The sequence below is a fragment of the Equus przewalskii genome, chromosome 8, assembly GCF_037783145.1.
Source record: "Equus przewalskii isolate Varuska chromosome 8, EquPr2, whole genome shotgun sequence".
Lineage (NCBI taxonomy): Eukaryota > Metazoa > Chordata > Mammalia > Perissodactyla > Equidae > Equus > Equus przewalskii.
This window is the reverse complement of record NC_091838.1, coordinates 81,443,358-81,457,625: the sequence shown is the minus strand read 5'-3', so window position 1 is coordinate 81,457,625 and position 14,268 is coordinate 81,443,358. Positions and strand designations below refer to the sequence as shown.

Genomic DNA, 14,268 nt, shown 5'->3' with positions numbered 1-14,268 from the left:
TTTGAATCTTAGAGACTAGACGATAGAAACTCTTTTTGCTAATCCTGAGAGAAAGTAGGAAGAATAGTAATTAGAAGCTGTCTGCTGCCTACGGACAGGCGGCCGCAGCCCAGGACTCCTTGTCTGCCTCAGCTCCCCGCTGTGACATCTGCTGCCTGTGCTGCTGCTGCGTCGTGGTGGGATGCCCTCCTCGCCCTCTCCGGGCCTCCCTCCCAGGCTTGCTGAGCGGTCCGCAGGAAGCCTGTGTGGTTGTCCCTGTAGTAGCTGAGCCCCTGTGCCCAGCATCCATCCATCTCACCAACTCCTGCCCTTACTGAGGAGCCTTTGGGCCCACAGCACTGAGCCCTAGAGAGTCAGGGGCCCGAAGTCCTAGGTTCATTGCTGTAGCCCAGCGCTGCCCAGTGCTGCTGTCTGCAGTGGTGGGAGTGTTCTGTCTGCCCCAGCCAGCACAGTAGCCACTAGCCACATGAATCTACTGAGTACTTGAAATGTGGCTGATGTGACTGGGAACTAGACTTTTAATTTGATTTTAACTAATTTAAGTCCAGATAGCTTCATGTGGCTACTGTAGTGGACAGTACAGCTCACACCTAATATTAGTATCTTATCAGTTGTGCAAGGGTTAAAAAGGTTCCTTTGAACTCATTTGGGAATCTAACAACCTAATGCTTGGGTTTGAGTGTTGAGGTTTGACAGTATTCTAAAAGCTTTATATAAGCTAGATTTTTGTCAAATGCGTTTACAGGAGTTTAGAATCTACCCTTTGACAATTATTTATATAGTAAAGAATTGCCTCATGACAAAGGCCAGTAGTTGTGTTTTGTTCACGCTGTGTCAGTAGTGTTTATTGTTTCATTCGCATTATCTCCCAGTTGTGGAGAGTTTGGGCTCAGAGGAGGTATAAGCCCCGTGGAGCTGAAGCTGAACCACTGCAGAGAAGAGTGCACGTCACAAGCCGGTCGGACTCCCAGCACGTGTGAAAGACGGGCCGCCTGCACGCCCCTGCCTGGGTCCTGAGGGTTCACTTCAGGTGTCTGTTCTAGGCCCCCTCAGACTGTGAGCACAGCGCCTCAGGTGCTCCGCGGGGTTTCTCAGCATCCTCCACCAAGGAGCCTAAAGTAGATTGGCTTTTCTTGATTAAATTAATGGAAATGTGTCAAGGGTGGTGTTGCTGGTAAAGTTTTCCAATGATTTTGTGTACTTCAGCCTCATTTTTATTTTCTCATTTGCCAGATGTCCCATTTAAGAGAGTTCTAATGTATGGACAAATGTTAAAAATCCATTATTACTCAAAAGTAGTTGGAAAAAACTAAACTGCGTACTTGCTAAAGCATTAGTTGGCCTTAGGTTTTTTTTGTTCAAATGGGGTTGTCTTCGCCTTGAAAGTAAAAGTAATACCTGGTAATAGGCTTTATTTTCACAAAGAAATACGTGCTCTCTCATTTTCTTGAAACATAACCTTCCTGGTCCATCGTTAATTTTCCCATTTGGGACAGAAATGAGTACAGTAAATTCTTTGCTTTCCACTTGACTAAGAAAAATAAATGTATAACTGGGTTGACTAATGCCAACTGCCAGTCTCATAGTCAGGAAGAGGACATCTCCTTTCTCCTGCTCTTTTCCCTCATCCAAAGGCTTTCGTGGCCAGCTGCCTCCTTGAAATCCCTACTGGGCTGTGTACCTTGCTCAAATCCCCCACATGTCTGAAACAGACTCTTGGTAGCTGCCCCATAGCCACCCCCAGCCTTCTCCTTCTCGGTGCATGGCATCAGCACTCTGTCATCTCTGATCCCCGTTTCTCTCACATGTGTCCAGTCATTCAGCACTCTGGGCTCTGTTTCCTAAACACCTCCTGAATCTCTCCGCTTCTCACTGCCACTGCTGCCCATCCTCCCACCCTCTCTTCCCTGGGCTCCTGAAAGAGCCTCCCTCCCACCTGCTCTTCCAGCTCGGATCCTCCCCTCACCCCCACAGTGTGTTCAGCTAATGGCAGAATCAAGTCATGCCTCCCTCTGCGCAAAACAGTGGTAGTCAGGCATGTGGATCAAACTCTCACCAGACAGTAGGGGCATCTGCAGTATTTCCGGAGGAAAGGAAACTACACCCTTAGAGTTCTGGGGACTTACATTCTTGTTTCATCCTTAGCACCGCCGCGTGCAGTAGGAATTAGCATTCCTATTTTACGAATAGATGGGCTGAGGTTTACAAGTGTTAAGTAATAGCCGAATCCATCTTATGGCAAAGCCAAGATTCCAGTCCAGAACTCTGATAGGAAAATAAAGTGCTTTTTAAAAAATTACGGAATAGTTGCCGGAAAAGGAAAGAAGGGAAGAAAATGCTCAGGAATAGTGCCTTAAAGATTCTCAGGTGTTTTTCTTTTATGTGCTTATTTTACTACTTCCCATAGTGGCTGGCACCAAAATTCCTGAAATGCAAAGTCCCTGACTTTTTAGGAGGCAACAAGAAAGGGAAGAACTTGGGTGGACACTTCTCTGTCTTCATATCCTCTAATCAGAGTAAATGATGCAGCTCTGAAAAGATAAGGAAGTTACAAACGAAAGGGTTTGTGTGGTTAGAAAAATAAGTGGGAAAACCAGGATTATGAATTCACTGACAGGTAAAAGCAGAAAACAGTATGTTATAGAAACCGAGAAAGAATTTTATAAGGATGTAGCGAGCATAGTAATAACAGAATAAAAAAGGAGAACCGAGACCAATTTTGGATTTAGCAAGGAGTTCATTGGGTTAGGTATTAACTAGTAGTCAGATTGTAGAAAAGGGAATGAAAATGTTTGGATATAAGATCAGCCATGGTAAACTCAGACACAATTTCTGTGGTTTTTTTAGAATGCCAGCTTTCAGTTATAGATGAAGTCACTTGTTTTGTTATTTTTTTATACTTTATATTTAGTTTATTGTTTCCTTATGTAATTCTGAAAACATACCTGTATTTCGCTTTTCTCCTTAGTCCTTTTTTATTTTCTATGTGTCTCCTGACATTCCTTAATGTCTAGAAAGGCTTTATTTCATTTTACCAGTGCACGATTGCCATCTAGTGGCCAAAAACCTGGGTCACTTAGTACCCAAAGAAGAAAAAAAGAATGAGCCATCTTCCTATCTGTTTCCTTGGCCAAAGTGCATTGAGGCTCTTGATAATAATGAATAATTTTGTAGCCTGACCTAAAGAAAATCTCTCGATTTCCAATAGTTCCACACTTACAACTTTTTGACCTTAGGCAAATCACTTAATTTCCCTCTTTTGTTTGCTGTGTGAGACTGAGATGATAAACCATCAATGGAATGAATCTTTTAATCAAAAAAGCTTGTTTTAAAAAATAGTCAGCTTTTAGGATTAATCCAAGACATTTTTTTTTTAAACTTCCATGGTGTATCCCAAAGAGTTTCCTAATCAGGCCAGTCTACTCTCTCTACAAGTCTGCTCTCTCTACATGTCTGCTCTCTCTGCAACATTACCCAGTTGGAACTGATGTTGCAAGGCCAACCCTCAAGCAATGTTCAAAAAAGAGTTTATTTACACGTTGTAATTTTCAAAGAGGCAATATTATAGAAGAGTTTTCAACAATAAGGGTTAAAAAAAGACAAAAGACTTTCTACTTAAACCAGCTGGTATTGATGCTTTCTGCACATCTGGAAAATAATTTGTCCCACCCCTTCTGTGAATATGCTAGTGAATTGGAGCTTTGTTATACTTCCTTCCTGAATAATATATAGAAGAATAAATAATTTAAACTGCTTTTATATTCTTGCAATAATGTCATTAATTGATTTGGTTGTGTTATTTGTTAATATGTTTCTTTTTATATTTCAGAAAAGATGTTGGTTTGAAGCGGTTTTTTCCTAGGAGTTTACTGGATTCTGTCAAGGTAAGTAGAGTTGACTTTATGATAATCAGATGACCACATTATGCAAATACCTCACCCGAGGTGACTGCTTTGGGAAAACAAAATGATGTGGTTTTCCCCCTTACGTGTAAAAGTTATAATCTAAGAAACTAAGAGTTATTCTAGTCATATTAATGGCAAGCAGATTTTTATAGGTACAGCTTTCCCCCACAAAACCATGGTTTCACTTCTTGTGTGTGATACTCAGCGAAGTACAGAACTAAGAATGTTGCATACATAGTAGTCCTTGTCACCTGGATCTTTATAGTCTCAGGTATTGTGACACAGCAGTTTGTGAAAGAACATAGTGGTAGCTGGATTGTGTGTGTGTGCGCATTCTGAAGATCTGTCTTCTGTTTCAACTACTTGGATACTCCTCCTCATTAGTAACTTTTGCAGAGCCTCCATTCTTATCCATGTCAGGATCTTCAAGTATGCTAGGAGGGCACAGACTATGGGTCAAGGCAGAGTCCAGCTCCAGATGAGCTCTGCCATTTACCAGTCTCATGGTCTTGGGCCTGGTTTCTTATTTCTACAATGAAGAAAATAACATTTTATAGGGTCGGTGTGAATATTTAACAGATTAATGTATATGTGTTATTTATCACAGTACTTGTCGCAATGCAGTTCATAAACCGTGGCTGTTAAAGGTCATGTTCTACACCGGAACAGCCCTATGGAAGACCATCCCATCAACTGACGCCCAAGCAGGATAAGACATATGTCATGAGAGATGTAGCATAATGGCTCCAAATACTGCTCTGAAGCCAAACTACCTTGGTGAAAGTTCTGACTTCATCAACTTGAATTGTGTGGGACTTTGGCCAGGTTACTTAGTCTTCCTGTATTTTAGTTTCCACATCGGTTAAGTGAGGATAAAACCGTTTTCTGACACATGGGGTTCTTGTGAGGATTAAATGGGTTAACAGGTATAAAGTCTTGGAACGGTGAACACAGAAAGAACTCACTAGATGGTGTCTAGTGTGAAGAGGATGATGAGCATCATCCTTATTACTAAGAATGATAAAATGCCAAATTCAGCAGTTTTTATTGCTTTAATCTGAGACACATTTCCATACAAGAGTTTCTTGGCAATTGTGCTATTATTGTCTGTTCTCTACACGTAGTCAACTCTGTTTCGTTGCCTGTCTTTGGGTCACAGTGTTGGTATGAAATGCAATCTGTGACAAAAGCCCTGTGTTCAGATGTCTGGGTTCTGCTTGCTCTTTTTCCCGTCAAGACTAGGACTGTAAGGAGAGTCGTGGATTTTCCCCCGAGTCCGTCTTCTCAGCCTCGTGCGGGGAGGTAATCATAGCCCTCCCTTTCTCACAAAGCCTCTTGATAATCTAGTGGGAAATGAACATACACGTGTTGGTTTTAAAGTATACAGTACTCTGCAAATGTAGTAAGACGTATTTAAGAACAGGAGAGGAGACGTATACTCTTCTTTAATGTTTTGGGCCCTTTTTCCAGTGTTCCTACTCTGCTTCTTTATTTTCATTAGAGTGTCCTGACCTATTAATGAAGTACTGGAGTGAATTGTGGGGGACCAACTCTTCCAGCACATGCCATGCAGTTGGTGAAGGCTGGGTACCAGCCAGAGGTGGGTGGGACACTGTTGCCACTGACAAGTAGCCCATAGACCGTTGGCATGAGTGAGTTGGCTCGGGTATGGTATTCAGAGGACAAAGAGCTTCAAGTGGAGTTTGGCGTGGTGGGTTGGAGGTGAAATCCAGAGCACTTGGGGGGACATGAGAACAGCAGAGTTATATCCTTCTGGAAAGTTATGGGTGCCGGTTGGCCATACTCTTGAGTTGGGAGGACAGAAGACTCAGTTTGACATGGAGAGTCCCTGATGTGGGCATTGAGAAGGCATGGGAAGATCCTTGAGTGGAAAGGATGCCTCTATGCGTAAATCTGCAGTTTCCGGGGGCGGGGGAGCAGGGGCCATGGGGAGATGACAACACGGACAGACATTCAAACGAGTGTAAGACATAGTTCTTTAGCACATTTACATTGTCATTGAACAAGTGCACTAGCCACTGTGAAATTAAAAAGCAGAAAAGTATATGAAAATGGCTCTTGCACGTTAGTAGTATCATCAGCAGTTCTCAAATGTGAGGCCCTTGGTGGCCTCAGAATTATTGTGAAGTCTCCTCAAAGCTATATGTAGGTTAGCAGTTATCACAGGAGGTGTGACTCCTGTCATTTGGGAGTCCCAGAAATTATTGTACATTTAAAAAGAGTCCTCATACTCAAAACAGGGCACTGTGGGTACAGGTCACAGGTTCCATGGTGTAAGTATAGCCAAGGTGACACAGAGGCCCTAGCAGGTTTGGCAGACGGCTGGCCCAACCCTCCTGCATGGCCCCATCCCCTGGCCCCTGTGAGTGGCTCTTCTAAACCTCAGCTTCAGTGCTCGCTCTCACACAGTCTCCTCTCCACCCTAAGGAGAGAGGGAGAAACGTTCTTCTCTGTCTTCAGACTCTGCTCGACATCTTAACTTTTAATTTTGCTTTCTCAATTTTTAATTACGTAGTTATTTACTTGTTTGCATTCTATCTGTGTGCTTCCACTATATTTATAGATCCATGAGGGCAAAGACAGTATCTGCTGCATTCTCCACTCTTAAACCCTGTGTTTGGCACGGTACCTGGCACGTAGTAACTTTTGGTAAAGCTATTTAAATGACATTAAATGAGTAAATGAAAGGATAAGTAACTTTAAAGGCAACTTGAAAGATGAATAGAATTAGGGAGACACTTTCAGGGTAGAGGGGACAGTGTGGAGAAAGGCGTGAAGACAGGATGAGTCAGCCTCTTTCAGAAGATAGAGCTGTAAAGCTGGAGCAGTTTGTTTCCTGGGTATGCCTGCTCTACTGCTGCCACCACTCCAGAACAGTGCCCGTTCCTGCACCAGATTTGTTCCCTCCAAGTGTCTCTCAGGCTGCCCCTTGGGATCTGTCCCAGTCGGCCCCCTGTCCTGGTGTTGCTGCTGACTCTCACGTGCATTTCCTGCTGCCTGGAGTTGCAGCTTGTCCTCCGTCAGCCCTGTCTGTGTTCAGCACTCAGACGATGTGAGGTCACTGGGCAAGCAGTCACTTCGTATGGCTAAATACTGAGATGAGAGCATTAGGGGCACAGGGGAGTCATTGCAGATTTCGCAGCAGCAGAGGGACGTGCTCATTTTCTGGATTTTGCAGTGAGATCTGACAGGAGCACGGAGGACAGGCAGAGAGCAGAAAGACTGGGGCAAGAAGGTTGGAGGTGATGTAGGTGAGGGAGACGTGCAGTGATCGGGCCTGGAGGTAGTCTTCCACTGGAGTGGAAAAGATGGAATTGACCTTGGGGAACCTGAGAAAACTTTTCACGAACCAAACAAATGGTAGTTGTGTTTTTTAATTTCAATTGCGGCTGATTTTGATGCAAGTAAGGGAGAACAGGATTAACTGTTAGCTATTATTAGGTAACCTCGCTCCTACTGCAGGCCGCCAAAGGACTTTGCATCTCATGGGGTGAAAACCGAGTCCTCACCATGGCCTGCATCCTCCATCCCCTCTTCTTCAGACCTTGTCACACATCCTTTGCCCACTGGCTTCCTCAGGCACGCCGCAGACTGTGGGCTTGCTGCCTGAAGATCACCTCCCTCCACTATCCAGATGCTCAGGGCGCATAAATAGAGAACTCAAATGAGCAAAAATGGAGCAGCAGATTACCTGTGACCCCACTGCACAGAAAAAAGAGGTGTAGTTGGTTTATCTCCTTCGCTGTGTGCTGATGCATGTGTGTGTCTGTGCACACACACGTGGCTGTGTATGAGTCCCATCTCTGGTGCTCTCCTTTTAAAGGCGTCTGTACTACACAAACAGGTGGTTTCATCATATTTTTTCCTGTAACATTGTGATACAGATTTTAATGTCAATAAATTAGTTCCACACAACAGTCTTGAGGGCTGCATAGAACATTGGGTAGACAGGCACACTGTGCACTATGTAACCCATCCATGTGTTACTGTACACAGTTCTGCAGTGAGCTTCCTTGTTGCTGAATCTTCGCATAGTTCTGTAATTATTTTTAAATAATAATGTCCTGGGGCTGGCCCTGTGGCCTAGTGGTTAAGTTCGATGTGCTCTGTTGCGGCGGTTCGGGTTCACAGGTTCAGATCCCAGACATGGACCTACACTACTCATTAGCCATGCTCTGACAGCGACCCACATATGAAATAGAAGATTGGTGCAGATCTTAGCTCAGGGCAAATCTTCCTCACCAAAACAAAAAAACAGAATAATGTCTGGGGATTTTAATTTCTGGATCAAGAGTTGGTGTTTTTAAGGTTTTTGATTTGCGTTGCCAAATTGCCCTTCGGAGAGGTTGTATCAACTCAAGCTCATACTAGTGGAGTGTGCGAGTGCCTTTATATCTTCGCCCTGGCCAGCTCCCCATCATATGCATATATGGCACGTTTTTAATGCCTGACTTTCTACCACATGTTCTAAGAAGCAAATTATTGCCTTACAAATTCTATTTAAGAAATAAAACTCAAAAGCATTGAATTGTATGCTTAAAAATGGTTAAGATGGTATATTTTATGTGTATTTTATTACAGTTATTTTAAAAAATAAAGCTTTGATAAATATGACATTTTGTAGTAATGTGAACACAGGTGGTATTAGGTGGTGAGTAGGACAGAAATCTTTGATGCTAGCTATTATTTCTGTGGTCTTTACTTATTGTTGACTCTAAAAAGATCTTTGTAATCTTATCGTGCAGGCCAAAACACTCAGAAAACTGATCCAACAAACATTTAGACAGTTTGCCAACCTTAACAGAGAAGAAAGTATTCTGAAATTCTTTGAGATCCTCTCCCCAGTGTACAGATTTGATAAAGAATGCTTCAAGTGTGCTCTTGGTGTAAGTATGGGGACATGGGAAAGAATGGACTAGGTGTGATTTCTTTTGCTTTGCTCAGCAACATATGTCTAAATTTCTGATTGAAATCTAGTTTGTCACATTTTACCAACATGAGATTGTCATTTTGTTATTTTATGGTGGGAAAAATGCAAAAGATGATCAATGTGAGAATAAAATCATCTTTTCTTAGTAGCATGCCTATGTTCATAATTAGATGTCTTCAATTCCAGCCTAACAATTCATTGAATAACTGCTCCCTAAGGGTTAGTGTACCTCTTCAAATAGTCTTCGCAAAGAAACTGTTAGCTTCAGACGCGCTGGGATGAGCACAGTTTCTCTCTCTGTAGGCTCTGCAGATACTGGATTAATGAAGTGATGAATATTTTATGTTATTTGGTTAGATGGATTAATAGCAAGCTAAGCCAGCCCTTCTTTGGTTGTTTAATGTGTTCATAGCCTTTATCTGAAATATTTCTTTTTCCTTCTGGTACCTCTGTCCTCACCTGTTTCACCTTCAAAAGTCAAGCTGGATTATTTCAGTGGAACTGGCAATCGGCCCGGAAGAAGGCATCAGTTACCTCACGGACAAGGGCTGCAACGTAAGTCTGTTTGGGGAGGCCCCAGACTGCCTGTGCCCTGACACACACCTGTATTGGCCTGGACCGTAGACAGTGAGGACTCAGATTAAGGAGATGGGGCATTCTTATGAAAAAGACAGCATTCTGCAATTAACTCTTTCCATTTCACAGTGATTGTTGCTCATGGTGGAGAGAGGAAGAGAAAGTCTAGGCCCATGTTGAAATTCTTTAGAATTCTTTAGTTTTTGAAGGAAATTAATCATACAAATTGTGTATATGTTCATGAGATCTGAAAAGAGTTGTTAGTTTCTCTGGAGAAGTTTTAAATACCATTGTCTTCATTCAATTCTATATCTGATTTGAATATAATTGTATTATATCCTTTGAAACAGCTTCTTCTGGCTTTTTCCAGAAAAAAAAATTTCATACTTTCACAACTCTGCACAAATCCCTACTACCCCCTTTTACCTTACTGAGAAAAAAGTGTCCCTTAATGCCACACTGGACCTTCTTTTGTTCTCTTGTGGGGGAAGTACTAACCTTTTCTTGTTTATTCCTGTTTCTTTCTTTCATGGAGTGTTATTGAGCACCGGCTTTGTGCCAGGCCTGGTCCTGGGGTGAGAGATACAGCAGGGAACAAGATAGACAGAGGTGCTGGCCCTTAGGTAGCTTGCGGTCGAGTGGGTAGACAGATGTACAGGAGTGTGCAATTCTCATGTGTCGTGTGATCTTAGTGCTGTGACGGAGAGCAAAGTGCACGAGGGACAGCATGCTCCCGTTTAGACGGGGTTGGGGACGGGGTGCTGAGGCTTCTCAGCCCTTGCACCAGCAAGCGTTCTTTCTCACTCAGTGTGTTCATACATGTTCCTGGACACACATGTTCACATAAATGCAGAAATATGACCAAGCCATAGCTTACCATCCCTGCCTTTCCCCCAGTGCACTCTTTCCTTCCTCCCCATCCTTTCGCTTGAATCCTTCCATGGGCCCTCCCATGAACTCTTTCCCTTCCCGCCGGGTTAACATGGAAATGACTCAGTAATTTTCTTCTGTGCTTTGTTATTCAAAAGTGAGGTTATCATGGGGCATCCTGACCTACATCTTGGTCTCACTCAGTGAAATGTGGACAAGATCCCTTCAAGTCCACGGTGGCTCTGCCCCTCCTCTCTGGTGGCCAGGTGGGATTAACCACACAAAAGGCAAGCTCTGCTCGCCACAAGACAAAAGCCACTTGTCAAGAGGCAAGATGGGGGCAGAGAGAGAGCATTTTATTACAGCTTGCTAGCAAGAGGGAAGATGGCCGACTAATGTCCAAAAGAACCATCTTAAGAAGGGCTCAGAATCTTGAAGCAGTTATGTAGGCCAGTGGGTTATAGGGGACAGGTTAGCAATGTTGACTCTCTGCTGTTACAGACTGAGAGTTGCCACACCAGATCTTTCAGTTTTCATGAATGATGGCTATCAGCATAGACTCTCTATTTGGGGGTCATCAGGTTCCTAAAGAACTTAAAAGAATGAGGTTATCATCTTATCACAACTGGGAGGTATGTGCACTAGCAAGGGTCATAAAATCTACAGAACAGGTGGCTCTCCTGGAGGGTGCAAATCCAGCTGGGTTAGTTAGTCAGAGGTCATTCAAAGTTACAACATGGTCTCTTTTCTACAATATGGCTTCCCTTATGTCAGTCTTGTGTTGAGCCGGTTTCAGTTGGATCACATGAAGGGCATTTACTTTGCTTACAGATTTCTGCCTTGCAGATGTGATGTAATAAACATTATTTTACATATGTCTTTATCTTTATGTACTACTGCCTTTTCTCCTTAAGGAAGAGATTACCAGGGGATGGAACTGTAGGATCCCTCCAAATACTTGTAATTGTAAAAGCAACTGCCAGATTGCTTTTCAGTAAGGCTGAGAAACTTCACGTTGTCCCAGCAGTGAATGAGACTGGTGCTTCCCACTCACTTGCTAGCAGCAGTTTTAAAAGCTTTTTAAGTTTTCCATTTCAACAGGTGTGAAGTGACATTTTCTTGTTACTCTCTTTGCTTAATAGCTGAGGCTCATATGTCATTTTCAAATAGTGATATGTTGTTTTCAGATAGTGATATCCTGGAGTAGGAAAGGGGGCATTTGTGTGTGTGCATGTGTGTGTGCATGCACATGTGTGAAAGAGAGCAAATTTTTTTTAGCATTTACAAAGTCCTTTATGTGTATATATTTTTATACATATATAATAAATATATATATAATAAAGATTATTTTTTTAGAGTAGTTTCAGTTTTACAATGAAATTGAGAGGAATGTATGGAGATTTTCCATATACCCCCTGATAAGTTCTTTTTCTCTTCAATTTGTAAGTCCCTTTACACATTCAGGAGGTCAGTGTGTTTTCATTTATCTTGGTTACAATTCTTTTACAAATCTCTCATTGGCTGTTGACCTTAAGCACACCAATCTGTGTCCCATCATGCCCCTTTCTAGTCACTAGTCGCACACCCCAAGGGTGACCGCTATCCTGATTTCTAGCATCCTTGATTAACTTTTCAATAAATGCTGCTGAGTCAGCTCGACATTCATTGAGGAAAACAGAATGGATTTTGACCCTTATCACACACCATAATGAAAATCCACTCCAGATGGAGTATTGGTTTACATGTGAAAGGTAAAATGTTAAAAGTTTCAGAAGAAACCATAGGAGAGTATCTTTATAACTTTGGGGTAGGCAGAGATTCCTTAAACAGGACATAGAAAGTGCTGTCTCTCAAAGAAAATTTTCGTAAATTAGACTACATTGAAATCAAGAACTTCATTTCATCAAAAGATAGTAGAAAGGCAAGCCAGATATTTGCAAGAAATAGATTTGACAACGGACTCTTAATCCAGGATAAAGAATGACAACAAATCATTAAGAAAAGGGCAGATGACCCAATGGAGGATATCCAGATAGTCAGTAAATAGTGGAAGGGGGTTCAGCCTCATAGTCATCAGAGAAATGCACAGTGTACACTGTTACACATTCCAGTAGAATGGCTAAAATGAAAAAGACTTAGAATAGCAAGTATTGGCAAGAACGTGGAACAGCTGACACTTTCGTATACTGCTGGTGAGAATATAAATTGGTACGACCTCTTCAGAAAGTTCTATGACATTATCTTTTATTTCCTTATAGATTTTTTAGTCATAGCCCTTAGATTAGGTTTGTAGTCTCTTATATTTTCTTGCAAGAGTTTATCTTTTCACATTTATATCTTTAACCCTTCTGGGATTTTGCACATGGTACAAGAATCCACGTAGATTCCTCAGGAGAGCAGATTAAAGGTGGGGCCTGCAGTGGGGTCAAGAGGAAAGGCTCTGGAGTATACGGCCAAGAGTTCCATCTTGAGTCACTCCCATGCTGGCATTGTGACTTTGGGTCCATTCCTTCACAGTCGGCTTGTGTTTCCTCTTCAGTAAAATGACAACAGTAATTGCAAGTACCTAATAGAGTTGGTAGGAGAATTAAATAGGTTAATAAATTTGAATTGTTTAAATCATGGCCTAGCACATAGGAAGTACCTAGAAAATGTTGGCTCTCATCATTATTACAGTCTTGCTATTGTTGTCCGTATTCCAGGTGAGCAGCCACCTGTGTCCACACAATTTATTAAGTAGTCTAATCTTTCACCTCTGAATTGAACCATCCACTACGTTTATAATGTGCTTCTGGATCCTCTCTCCTGTTCCACTGGGCCAGTTCCCTCTTTCTGCACCAGTTCCACACTGATGTGATTGCTGTAGCTTACAGCCCAGGTTCATCTTTTTTTGTATCCTTTCTTTGTATATCATTCTTCTTTTGTATGCTTTCCTAGCTATTTAGTCTTTCAAAACCAAAGTTATAAAGTTAACAGCTGTTGGCATTCCAACTTCTATGTTAATTTTGTGAAATTTCGTGACAGTGGCTGTTTTTGGATTTAAGTTACCTGGTCCAAGAATGTGGTATGTCTTTCTATTTGTTCAGGACTGCTTTTATGTCCTTCAATAAGATTTCGTAGTCTTTTTCATAAAAGTCTCTCAGATTAAACTAGTTCCTGAGTGTTGTGCAGTTTTTGGACTTACAGTGAATGGATATTCTTTGTGGCCGATCCAATTTAAACTTCCTTCAGTGAACATAGCGGAATATACTTGCTTGCTGTTTATCATATATTAAACAACCTTATCATTCATTTAATGTCACTTTTTATTAGAATCTTAGATTTTATAGGTATATAATCATGTAATCAGCAAAAAAAAGAATTGTTTTAACTTTTTTCTCTAATCTATACAATGTTTTCCTTTTCTCATGTTTACAGGAGCCTCAAAGATCATGTTTCATAATGGGTGGTAGAGGGTACCCATATCTTGTTTTAGATTTTAATTTATTAATTAAAAGTGTGTCATCATTTAGGATAATGTTTGTTGTTGAGTTTTAGTGAAGTGTCTTTAATGTTTTTAAATGATGCCCTTCTATGCTTAGAATTTTTATTAGGAGTGGCTGCTAGATTTAATTGAAGGCCTTTTCAGCCTTTATTGATAGGATCCTGTAATTTGTGATTATTTTATGTTATATTGATAGATGTGCTGATATTGAGCCATTAAATAGCTTCTACTTGGTTATACTATATTGTTCTTTTGAATGAAATATTGATATATTTGCTAATATGTAGAATTTTTGCAACTATTTATGTGAGATTAGTCTCTTTTATATTAGCTTTAAAAGGATATAGATATTAAAAGTTACACTGATTTTTATCAGGTGAATGAGGGGGCTTTTCACGATTTTATGGCCTGAAGTATTTTAAGTCAAATTGGGATCGCATGTGCTTTAGAGATGGATAGAACTGATCTTTGTACCGCATGAG

At 41.5% G+C, this 14,268-nt stretch overlaps 1 protein-coding gene and 1 long non-coding RNA gene across 49 annotated transcripts in view; one reads left to right on the top strand and one right to left on the bottom strand.

Annotated features, from left to right (window-relative positions):
* PTK2 (protein tyrosine kinase 2) overlaps positions 1 to 14,268 on the top strand; it is a 279,886-nt gene that overhangs the window by 145,662 nt on the left and 119,956 nt on the right. For all 48 annotated transcript variants that reach the window (XM_070631065.1, XM_070631067.1, XM_070631054.1 and 45 more), the window contains 3 exons: positions 3,830 to 3,884; positions 8,672 to 8,812; positions 9,334 to 9,411. In XM_070631065.1, the coding sequence (XP_070487166.1) occupies positions 3,830 to 3,884; positions 8,672 to 8,812; positions 9,334 to 9,411 (274 nt within the window). The remainder of the gene's footprint in view (positions 1 to 3,829; positions 3,885 to 8,671; positions 8,813 to 9,333; positions 9,412 to 14,268) is intronic.
* The window catches only part of LOC139085176 (uncharacterized), a 29,224-nt gene continuing 27,134 nt past the window's right edge, over positions 12,179 to 14,268 (bottom strand). The window contains exon 6 of the long non-coding RNA XR_011543274.1: positions 12,179 to 12,868. This is a non-coding gene — a long non-coding RNA (uncharacterized lncRNA). The remainder of the gene's footprint in view (positions 12,869 to 14,268) is intronic.